Genomic DNA, 11178 nt, shown 5'->3' with positions numbered 1-11178 from the left:
GGGTTTTGCTTCAGTGGCTGGGCCGCCCAGCACACAAGACGGAGCTCGCTATTTATATGCAAAGCAAAGTGCCGAAAGTGTTCTGAAGCTTTGGGTATTTTTACGCTGGGCACTCGTTGATTGAGTGGGAGCTAGAAGGAGAAACGAAAACGACAAATTCCCCCCCTGTGAGAATGCATCTGTGCCGCAAAGAGTGCCAGCTTTGGTTGCTTCTACACACGTCGAGTCATATTAATACATGTACTCGATCAGGTTTATGTAAGACTGCAACAGCGTCAACAGCAAAAATGTTGTGCGCCCTTTCGCTTTTGCTTGTCAAACCAAACAGCTAAGCGACCATCACCACTTTTTACCCAACGAAACAAATAGTTTCGTCTGATATGCAAACTACCTTTACTCTATCACGTTCGTGCTGGTTGAATAGCCTTCTCAGAGTGATGGTCTCTTCAACTGCAACATATCCGCTCACTTTCGAATTTGCCGGCTCGGGAGCAAGTCGATGAAGACCCACAGACGCAGACTACGCTATAACTCCGCCAAAGTCGGCGCTCCTGCAGCGACCGCCAGGACGGAGCTTGTGCCCAAGCAGCCGGTGAAGCGGCGAACGCGCCAGCAGCGCTCGCGTCGCGTCAGCCCAGTGAAGGCGCGCCACAGCAACGCAACGCAACAGGCTCATGATCTTCCAAGTGCGACCTGGAGCGACGTCCAAGAGCAGCTCGCAGGAGCCAGGAATCTGGGGGAACTGTGAGTACAGACGTCGTGGGCAGTGAGTGACAACGGCTGCGGACCGACATGGATCTTGTTGTGGTTCCGCAGTACGCAGATCATGCTGCAATTCTTTGAGAAGCACGAAGACCTTCAGGATGCTGGATCTGTTCCTGAGTTTCCCATCTTCGTTCGGGCCAGTGAGATCTACAAGATGAAGGGTAGCGTGTGTACTTTTGCATCCCTCTCGTTTTGTGGTGGAGTTGTTGTCCTGATGAGCGCTACGTAGTGCCGAAGAAGAGGAGGATCTACGACGTGCTTAACGTGCTGGAAGGTATGCCGATCTGGGTTTGATATTTTTGATGGGGGAGAGTGTAGATACGACAAGTGCTGATGCACCCATAGGGATTGGAGTGATCAAGCGAGTTCGCTGCGTCGAGACCCGGAGGACCAAGGGCGGCTTCCTATACTTTGGAAAGGATGCAGTGATTCAACGGTTGGCGGAGATGCAGAGCAACGCGGCACAAGTAATGGTGAATTTTCGCCAGCGTCGTGGCTTGAAGGCATCCAGCATTGCGGAGCAAGATAGTGCTCTGGTGCAAGCAATCGAAGAGAAGGCAGCAGCAGAGAAGTGGACGAGCTTGGCGTCTACGACGGTTTGCTTCCTGAGTTTGCTGTTTCTACAAGATTATCAAGTCGAGATGGCGGTACCTGGAATGAGCGAGAGGCTTGTCAAAGCCAAGAAAAGCATTGGCGCCTTGGCTTCGACATCGCCGCGGAATGAACCTCCGTATAATGACGTGCAGCGCCGAGTGTATGATGCAGTGACTGTGCTGGTGGCCTGCAATTTGATTCTCACAACGGCAATCGCAGCTACGCCAGCGGAATCTTCGAGAGAGCTTGCCGACAAAAGTCAACGAAAACACGTGCGGTTCAACTATGAAATCTTCACAGACCCAAGATTGCTGTTTTCGCCTAGCAACTCTCAAGTGCAGTGGGGCTTCAGTGCAAGCCAGGAGGAGTGCCTTGGTGTTACAGAGTCAAGCGTTTACGCTCACAAAAGACCTGTGCCAAGAAGTCTCCAGGAACACTTGGTATCTCCCCCATCGGCGTGTTGGGAAAACGATCAGGCTGTGTCGCCTGAAGTTCCTCTATTTACCAATGGCGACAACTGCAAACCGCCACCCGGCAACTCCGCGAAAACACGGCCTGTTCATGTTTTCTTCTCTCCTTTGGGAATGAAGCTGCCGGAGAAAAATGAGTGGTACGATGAGTCGCTGAAACAGCTTGGCCGGTACGGTGCTTCTCCTTCGGAAGGCAAAATTTACTGGGACCCGAGCCCCCAACTCAAGGGAACTCACTGTGAGCTGTGGGGACCACCGTACACGGCAGCTACTGCATTCTACGCACCAGTCGAGATGGTTCGGATCGACGGGGCAGACGAGAAGCTGCCAGCTCAGCTGGTGGACCTGAAGTGCCACGAAATTCAGGTCGACGATGAAACCAGCATCTTTTTGTGCTGACTGAGTAACATGGGATATGATTTTCACAACGAATTTCTAATAAATTCGCAACCTTCTTCTCCTTCCTTGAGTACTGGTTGGTTTTTGCTTGTAGTTTGCATGCCGATCATGGAGTGTAACCAGGAGAGTCCTTGGCTTTTCGACTCGACTGGTGCTGCTGAGAAAGAGCACTGCGGTGGGAGACTGCAGTCTCTTGCAAACGCTCATTGAGTAGCACGGCATACCCCACGGTAGATCGACCAGCCAAGAACAGCCCCTGCCCCTGTAACGTTGTGAATCGCTCCGTGGATCCTCGGCACTAATCCTCCCTCTTAAAAATTGTTTTCTGCTTCTCCAGTTTCTTCGAAAAGCGAGCACGTCCTGGCGAAAGACAGATTTTGAATAGCAGCAATTACCCATCAACACTGCTAGATACTTGCTCAAAACTCCTTCGAGACAACGGCAGCTACGTATATTACGAGACTAGTAACAACATCTCCTCGTAATTCAAGCCCGTCTGTCTTCACGACATGAAAACATAAAAAATGTAAGAAACATTAGAAAAGGTTTCGTGTTACAAGATCCTCAACGCCCGCAATACCTGTCAGCAACATACAGCTCGCCATCATCTGTAGTCTCCAGAGAATAAGTGCTGCTCTTGCGTCTTGTATGGGGCAGGTGCAATGTGCTTGTCTTGTGATTTACTGCTCGGGGGTCGCCAGGTGGCCGCGCGACTTCTTGATGGAGTCCGGGATGATCGGGCCGTCGTACTGGTCCGTGGGGAGGCCCATGGACCGCCGGATGGGCACCACCACCAGCGGCAGCGACACGGCCACAGCGCCGATGGCGCAGGAGACCACCACCATGGGCTCGCGGTCCAGGTAGTGACGGATGAACTTGCCGAGGACCATTATCGCGCTTCTTGGACTCTCCCTTTGTTTGGGCGGCCAGTATGAACCTCTCGTGCAGATTAGGGTGCGCCACACCACGAAAACCGGACCATCGGAATATGAATTATCATAGTTCTTAGGATGTGCATTTTATGCCAAATGACAGGGGTAGAGGAAGCCATGACGATCTTCGACGGTCGCAGGAAGAGACCCAAGCAAGCCAACCGCAGCCTTGACCATTGATGAGAACTAACCAGAGAGATGATCTCTACAATTCGCACTTCATTATATTCGTGCATGATGAAACACACGATCATACACTTGCTACACCCTTAAATCCACAGTCCGCTGCTGCTCAACGGGATGTCAGTGACGTTCGAGCAGCTCAGAAACCCACTCGACACGCTGTCACCGTCGTCATCTTCCCAGCCTTCCCATTCCTCCTCGTCCACCTCGCTGCTGTCGTCGTCTTCGTCTTGGGTATCAAATCCGCTGGCTCTGCGCACGATCTTGACAGCCTTCTTCTCCGCGGCATGCGACTCAAGAATTAGCGCCTGGGCTCGGTTGCGTGCGAACGCTGCAGCAAGTTGGCTTTCGACGAAAGCTGGTACATTGTTCTCATCCAAGCTGATAGTCTCCACGTACAAGTTGACATCCAAGGCGTCAAGCAGAGCCAGCGCCCCCACTCGCGTGATTCGGTTGTTCGTCAGCTCCAAAGTCCTGAGGGTGCAGTTGCAGCGAATAGCCTGAGCGAGAGCCTCAGCGCCACGGTCGGTGATCAGGTTATTCGCCAGACTCAAGTGCGTCAGTGAATCGTGTCCGTAAAGCGCCTGCGCTAGCGCTTCAGCCCCGCGATCACCGATTGCGTTGCCGACGAGATCCAAATGCTCGAGCGTCGTGTTATTGCACAGCATTTTGGAGAGAGCGACAGCGCCGTCGTCTTCGATAGCGTGGTCGCGAATGATGAGCTTGCGAACTGTGTGGTTGGTCGAAAGAGATCGAGCCACCAGCGCGCACCCTTCAGACTCCAGCCGCTTGTTGCGCTGCGCGAGAGTTGAGAAGTCCAATTCGCTCACGTCGCCGTCGTTGAGATGAATCCGCTGTAGGATGGAGCCCAGCGTCGGACCTGAACATTGGCCGTTAGTCAAACTGAGATCACAATAAACAAGAGTAAGCTCAATGATACTTTACCTTTCACTCGCGGAATGTAGTTGGGCTGCGGCATAATGTAGTAACTTGAACGATTGTCGTGGCCCACGCGCGGTCCAACACGGGACAGAGGCGGCTTACCCACACAAGCGGTCGTGCTTCTCGAGGAAAGCGTGGTGACTGCAGAGCTCACAGTCGAAGACGTTTCGGTGTCAGTTGAGGAAGGCGCTTCCTCTGTCTTCGACTTCAAATCTGGGTTTGAGACCTCAACGTTTTCAGCACTTGACTCGTTGCACTCGACCGAGGCAGCTTGAATCCTGTGCAGTTCCTCCTCCTCATCGTCCTCCTCCTCATCGTCCGTGTCCTGGTTGCTTTTCACCAATGAAGAAGATCCGCAATCAAGTTGGGCAGCATCAGAATCACCGACGATCTCGTCGTTGCCAGCAGTGGCCGCCTCTGTCTTCGGGTCGCGCTCTAGATTCTGAATTGGTGGGGTGACCTTGGCGGAATCGGTTCTTTTAGCAGCAGGATTGGTGGTTTGTGACGATTTAGCCCCCGCGGCCGACTTGGAACGGAATATCAAGCGCTTGCGCTCTCCATCCCGCTCACCCGCACCGAGAAGTTGGCGCCAGTAGCGCTATGCAGGCAGGACACGCCACGCCAGACAAGAACCGCATGAGTCTCCGGGCTTATCCATGCGAATTCGTCGAGAACAAACCTCAAGTTGGTGCTTCGCGCGGCGGAGGTTGATGTCGGGCATCAGCAGTGCCATACAGGCGGCCGTATCGGCAATGCCGTTCTCTCGCCGTAGGCTCGTGCGCACTCTCGCTTGGAAAACGCGCCCTATAACAAGGCGAAGCGCGCGATGGGGATGATGCGGTGAAGCCACTCGATCAAGTCCCCATCCTGTGACTCACGTGGAGACATACACGACAGGCTACCCCACACCCTGAGCACAGGCCAGTTGTCCTCTCCCGCATTCTTCAGTCCACGGGATCCGATAGACCGCCGACGAGCGTAGTGTCATCCGCCAAGGCGATGCTGATGGGCGACGCAAAGCACAATGACGAGCAACAGTTCAAATAGCTACTCACGCCTTGACATGTTGAAAGAGAAAATCGTTCTTGCTTTCGCTACACATATACGCCTTCCGGGCGTTTACTTAAAAAAGTTTCGTCCTCTTGCTGCGACCGACCAGCTTGGGAGTTGCAGCGAGGGGTTTGCTTGCGCTGCACCCGACACCACCACACATACCACGACTCTTACCTCTTCCGACTCTTGTTGATCTCGAGGATGATGGCTTGCAGCTCGATGCATTGCTCGCGCATGAGCTCCAGGTCATATTTCAGGTTACGGTTCTCAATCTTGAGCATCGAGTTCTCGTCCTCGAGCGAGATGCCGCTCGAGCTCGAGGTGCTGCCGCTGTGGCTTCGCGGCTTCATGAAGCTCTTGGCACGAGCTGACAGCTCGTTCAGACGCTTCACGCTGCCGCGACGACCCGAGTGCGCGACCTTGAACGACTCCATGCGGTCCGCCACCGACCTGCCGCGACCTGCACGAATCGATGCCGGGTCGTCACCGAAGCCCTCGTCAGCGTCCGAGTCGTCGAGATCATCGAGGTCGTCGACCCACTGGCCGCCGTTGTTGTTGTACTCCGCCACTGAGTCGTTGTACTCGGGCTCAACGGGGACGGCCTTGTACCTCCTCCAGCCGCGCTGAATCTTGATGATGGCGCGGCGCTGGAAGTGATACTCCTTCATGTCCAAGGACATGCGCGCGTAAGACTGCAGCACGATGGCCGCATTGATCTTGTTGCGCAGGCGGCGGCGCTCTAGGAAACCGAGCGCAATGCGCTGGATGGTTCGCGCCTCGTAGTACATGAAGTCGGACTTCATGGCCTCCAGCTCCTCCATGACACCGTTCTTGAAGTAAATGAGCGTCTTACCCATCTGGTACTCAAGCGGAGACTTGCGACCGATAGACGACATGAAGACGCTGCACGTGCGGCGAACGTCCTTGCTGTGCATCGAGGGCGGGAACATGATAGCGTAGCGCGTGGCTAGCTCCTTCGGAGTGAGACGACTCGGGTACCCAGAGCGCGTGATACGAATGGCTTCGATCACACCTGCCGATCGCAACTGCTCCACAATCATACGCTTGTTGAACTCCGTCGGGCTCTTGTTCGAGTTCGGCTTGATGCAGCGCACGTAGTGCGTGTTTGTGGTTCTGATGTTCTCCATCAACTGCGCCAGCGACGTCTTGAACTGAGAACCCAGGCTTTTCGGGGCCTTCTTACCGCGACCACTGCCACCCTCGGTCACCACTTCACTGTCCACGAACAGCTCCGGGAGCAGAGACAGACTGCTTAACTGGATCAAGTCAAGCAGGTCCTTCTGCAGAGTATCGCGGTGCTTCTCCATGAAGCCCACCGTCTCGTATGTGACCGATCCAGCGTAGTGGTTGATGATGAACTGCGTACGCTTCACCTTGGGGAAGTCGATGCTCTCGTTCACCTTGCCATCCTTCTTCGTCTGGTGGTTCGTGCGGATCTTGTTGACCAGAGCCTCTTCCGTGTCACGGGGCTGACGAAGGTGGTCATTCATCAGGGCGATGATACCCAGCTTACCCTCGATCACCTCCACGATACCTTGGTTGTCCTGGTACTGGATGTGGTCCCACTGCAGGCCTTCACGGATGTACTCGTCCTCCACAGTCTTAAACACATCCGTGGTGAATTTCTGCTGCAGCTTTTCGTTTGCGTAGTTGATGCAGAATTGCTCGAAGCCGTTGTGAACGAAGTCCTCAAAACCGAAGATATCCAGCACGCCAATCTGGCCCTTGATGCGACTTTCATCCGTGCTGATAGCAGCGTTGATCTTCACCACCATCCAGTCGAACATCTTCGAGTAGATGGTCTTGGCCAACGCATCGCGGTTCTCCGCCGCTTCAATAGGAGCGAGCGGCACCGTCACACTATCGTTGCGAGTGATAACTGTGCGGTTGCACAACGCTTCCTCGATTCTCGTCGTAGGAAGGCCAAACATCTTCGCCACTTGCGATAGAGCAGACCCGCTCGAAATGCGCGAGCCATTCTCCCCACTCTTGTCAAACATAACTTCACCAAGTAGCAACACACCAGACAAGATCTTGAACAGGGTCCTCTGCGCGCTTGAGTCGAGACCAATGATGGTAAGTGACTTTTGAGTGCCTTCAAACCACTTGCTGTCATCCAAGCCCGGAATCTGCATGTCCGCAAGCGCACCCGCGTATTGGTACTGGCACTCAGGGTCCAGACCGAATTCCTTGCGCTCCTTGCTGGGAAGACCAGCCAGGAGCTGGTAGAAAATGTGGTAGTTGCGCTCGCCCTCGGCAATCGACACCACACGCGACTTTTCCAGCAGGTACGTCTCGCATTTTGCACCGATCAGCTTTCCGCGGCCATCAAACTGAAGCTGCGTGAACTTACCGAAACGCGAACTGTTGTCATTGCGCGTCGTTTTGGCGTTACCGAAAGACTCGAGAAGCGGGTTTACATCGATAACCTTGGCAATCGTCTTATCCTTGCGGCCACCAGCCACACTAGCCAGGTGGTTCATCACGATCTTCGTCGTCTCCGTCTTACCGGCACCAGACTCACCACTAACCAAGATACTTTGGTTCATCTCGTTGGTAGTCATGTGCTTGTAGGCGGCCGTCGACGTGGAGTAAACGTGAGGCGACAGCGAGTCACGCGGCTTCCGCAGGTACTGCTCGTGCAGGTGGTCGCCGTAAAGGTTTTCAATCCACTTGTACGGGTTAACAGCAATGACGATATCATTAGTGTACGTGTAGGGCTTTGAGGCGGCGAAACGCTGCTTCAGATTGAACAGAATGGACGGCTCGTTCAAGTAACGAAGCAGTCGCATGTCCTCCACACCCTCCGGGTTGTCGTGAAGAATGGCAACAGGGAGAGAATCCACCTCGGTCGCAGTCGGACCTCCAATCGCGCGAATGACTTCAGGGTCCTTCAGGTTCAGCACACGCTGCTCCGAGTCGCCAGAATCCAGGAACACCGTGAGAGTCACTTCCTTTCTTCGCTCATTGAAATCCACAATCTCGGACAGCAACCACACTTCCTCCTTGTCGGGGATGTAGCACTGCACGCCCGGTACAATCAGGTTCTGCTTGTTTCCAGCGCCGGCAGCCTGTTGTCGAAGTTGCTCCTCCTTGATCTCTAATTGCTCGTTCATGAATGCCTTCCGCTTGGTCTCCAGACTGAAATTGTTGCGACGACGCTTGGGAGGCACCCAGTACGTTTGACGCTTGCGAATGTAGTTGCCGCGGCCCGTAGAGCGCTCGATCATGTGACGCGGCTTGAAAGGCTTCGGCGTCGAATACGCTGCCGGTGTCGGCGCACTGTAAGCAGGCATCGGAGCCGAACGACCACCGGCAGGAGCATTCTTGGACGGGTTAAATGAAGCGAACGTCGGTTTGGCTGGGGCAGCGGAGGGTGTCGTTGCAATCGATGGGATTGAGTTTGTAGACGCCAGGAACGCGGCCAACTTGCTCTGTGAGCGAGGCTTGGGCGCATCGGGCGACACAAATGGCTGCTGCTTCATGAAGCTGTTGAGCTTGTTAGCTGATCCCGTGTCAACGGACGGCTTCGGCGGTACAGGAGCCGGCTTGGGGCTGCTAGTTCCACTCTGGGCGAAGACGGCCTTGCGCTGCGCGAACTGCTCGCTGGTGCCGCGGGCTCGCGTAGGCGCAGACTTTGGCGGGGACGGCGCTGCCACGACCGGCTTATTACCCGAAGTGGGAGAGACCGATGCCTTGAAGGCAGAGAGGTTAGAACCCCCAGAGGCGCTGGCCGGAGCATGTGTTGTCTCGACAGCAGGCGGATTGGACTTCATGAAGGCCGCGAACTTGTTGCGCGCGTTGCCGCCGCTAGTCGGCTGCGACTTGGGCGGCTGTTTGGGCGACGGCGGCCTCCTCACGGTCGGCGCGGGCTTGGCCTTGGGCGGGGGCGGCTTGCGCACCGAGTTCTTCTTGGGCGGACCTGACGGACGCTCTACGTGCGTCAACGGAGACTGGTGCGACGCCGGCACCTGACTCAGGAAGGCGTTGAGGCGGTTGGCACTGGCGCCGCCGCTGTCGCTTCTCTGCGGGGGCGGCTGACGTGGCGACATGGGCGGCGATCCCGGGGGAGACACGAAGCTGCCGCCCACCTGCGGGGACACGGGCGGCGGCGTGGAAGGCGGTGTGCCCTCGGGGGACTTTTCCGCAGCCAGCTTCTTGCTGGACTGCTTCTTCTTGCGGGACAGGAAGCCGCCCTTCATGAAGTTGGAGAGCTTGTTGTTGCTGTTGGTCTTCTTGACGGGGGACGCGCCCTGCGAGCTGCCCGTGGACGTGAGCGACTCGGCGTCAGACACGGGGTCCTCCTCGTACTCGCCCGTGTAGCCGATGGTGCCGAACCTGTCGAAGAGAATCGAGAGCGTCTCGAGCACGGCGCCGAAGTCCGCGCCCGCGTCGAGCAGGTCGTCCGGCTGGAAGATCTCGCCCTCGTTCAGGCCCTGCTTCTTGCACCACTCGAGGAAGAGGCGGATGTTGGCCTTGGAGTGGAAGACCGTGTTGAGCTTGTTGACCTTGAGACTCGCCGCCGGGTCCACGCCGTTGGCCAGCAGACACAGCAACTGGCCGTCGCGCAGCATGACCGAGAGGTGCTCGCCATGGTCGTTGGCCGTGGCCGTGACGCTGCAGATCCACTCCTGCAACTCCTCCGTGCGGCGCACCGTCATGCTTGCTGGAAGAGGGAGGACCAACCCGTCCGGTTAGGTGGCTTTCAACCCAGGAGATGCGTCTGTCAGTCAGTCAGTCAGTCAGTCAGTCGGTCGATCGTCGCTGGCTGGACCGCAGGTGGTGGTGCTAAACGCTGCTGGATAAGACGAAGAGGAGGAGGGATGACTAGCCTCGACAAATGATCTCACTTCCTTGTCCTGCGTAGTGGACACGCTGGATCGATCGCGAGTGAGCTGAGCTGTAGGGCGGCTTCTCGGCAATGCCACACACACGGCCGGGGCCCCCTCCTTCACGCGACGAAACAAACGGGAGATTTTCCGCACTGCTTCTCCGCGCACACGACCGGACGCTGCCAATGCCCTGCAGGACTTGCCCGCTCGAACGCTAACGCTGGACCGTTGAAAAACTGACTCCCTAACCGATGGTCAAGTTGCCCTTACCCCTGCTCTTACAAAAAGCAAGAGCGGCGCCCAGCTGGTGGAAAAGACGACCTGAGACCGACGACGCCGCAACAACACGAATGAATCGCGCCGCGCGTGACATGGCATGGCGGCGGACCGGTGACCAAGGCGGCAAACGCGGCGGCAACGAGGCAGCGGGGCGAACTAACACGCCGAGTTGCTAGGTACCTACAGTGTACAACCTCGCAGCGACCTGGAGCCAGATGCAGGGAAGCGCAGGCTTCGACTGGGTGCCCCCAAGACAGCAGCCGTTGCATGGGATGTGCTGGAGCCCCAGCGTGAAGCCGAAGCTCACATCTGTAACTTGGCACCACGCCATGGCTGGTCGGCCCAGCCATTCCTCTTCAATTTCCAATCGCTGCGAAAACCGCAGCTCGCTGGGTATCCGTTACCGAGCGGGGCGTTGCTGCCGCTGCTGTGAGGACACTCGCAGTGTTGCCGCCGCCATCGCCGCCAGCTGCGTTGACGCCTTCGCCAGCGGCGGAAACCTCTGCTCTGTAAACAGTAACTTGACTCAACTCGGGACTTAACCAACACTCAACAGCAACAGCCGCAGCTAGCCACTCTGAGCCAACTCACGGCCAGTTTGCGGCTGCTGTACCGACGGCTCCTGAGCCTAGAAAATATCCGCTGGCGATCGACACCTCCAGCCAGAAATCGGCTAGCTTCTTGACTCACGTGAACGTGGCGCCGGCG

The 11178-nt window shown here is 56.2% G+C and overlaps 4 protein-coding genes across 4 annotated transcripts; 1 reads left to right on the top strand and 3 right to left on the bottom strand.

The window, feature by feature from the left end:
• Positions 1 to 499: 499 nt before the first annotated feature.
• On the top strand, positions 500 to 2228 carry PHYSODRAFT_321809 (hypothetical protein; the record flags this gene model as incomplete). The annotated part of the gene is made up of 4 exons (XM_009517107.1): positions 500 to 744; positions 817 to 926; positions 995 to 1039; positions 1111 to 2228. 4 exons carry the CDS (start codon positions 500 to 502, stop codon positions 2226 to 2228), a joined length of 1518 nt encoding a protein of 505 aa, XP_009515402.1.
• Positions 2229 to 2661: 433 nt separating this feature from the next.
• PHYSODRAFT_353482 (hypothetical protein) lies at positions 2662 to 3154 on the bottom strand. The gene is made up of 2 exons (XM_009517106.1): positions 2809 to 3154; positions 2662 to 2728 (listed from the first exon to the last, which is right to left on the bottom strand). Exon 1 carries the CDS (start codon positions 3116 to 3118, stop codon positions 2909 to 2911), a length of 210 nt encoding a protein of 69 aa, XP_009515401.1. The 5' UTR covers positions 3119 to 3154; the 3' UTR covers positions 2662 to 2728; positions 2809 to 2908.
• A 275-nt stretch (positions 3155 to 3429) lies between these two features.
• PHYSODRAFT_554392 (hypothetical protein) lies at positions 3430 to 5152 on the bottom strand (the record flags this gene model as incomplete). The annotated part of the gene is made up of 3 exons (XM_009517105.1): positions 4965 to 5152; positions 4289 to 4883; positions 3430 to 4223 (listed from the first exon to the last, which is right to left on the bottom strand). Exons 1-3 carry the CDS (start codon positions 5016 to 5018, stop codon positions 3430 to 3432), a joined length of 1443 nt encoding a protein of 480 aa, XP_009515400.1. The 5' UTR covers positions 5019 to 5152.
• Positions 5153 to 5508: 356 nt separating this feature from the next.
• PHYSODRAFT_468885 (hypothetical protein) lies at positions 5509 to 10020 on the bottom strand (the record flags this gene model as incomplete). The annotated part of the gene is made up of 1 exon (XM_009517104.1): positions 5509 to 10020. One exon carries the CDS (start codon positions 10018 to 10020, stop codon positions 5509 to 5511), a length of 4512 nt encoding a protein of 1503 aa, XP_009515399.1.
• Positions 10021 to 11178: the final 1158 nt, after the last annotated feature.

This window comes from Phytophthora sojae (genome assembly GCF_000149755.1).
Source record: "Phytophthora sojae unplaced genomic scaffold PHYSOscaffold_1, whole genome shotgun sequence".
Classification (NCBI taxonomy): Eukaryota; Oomycota; class Peronosporomycetes; order Peronosporales; family Peronosporaceae; genus Phytophthora; species Phytophthora sojae.
This window is presented reverse-complemented; position numbering and strand designations above follow the sequence as displayed.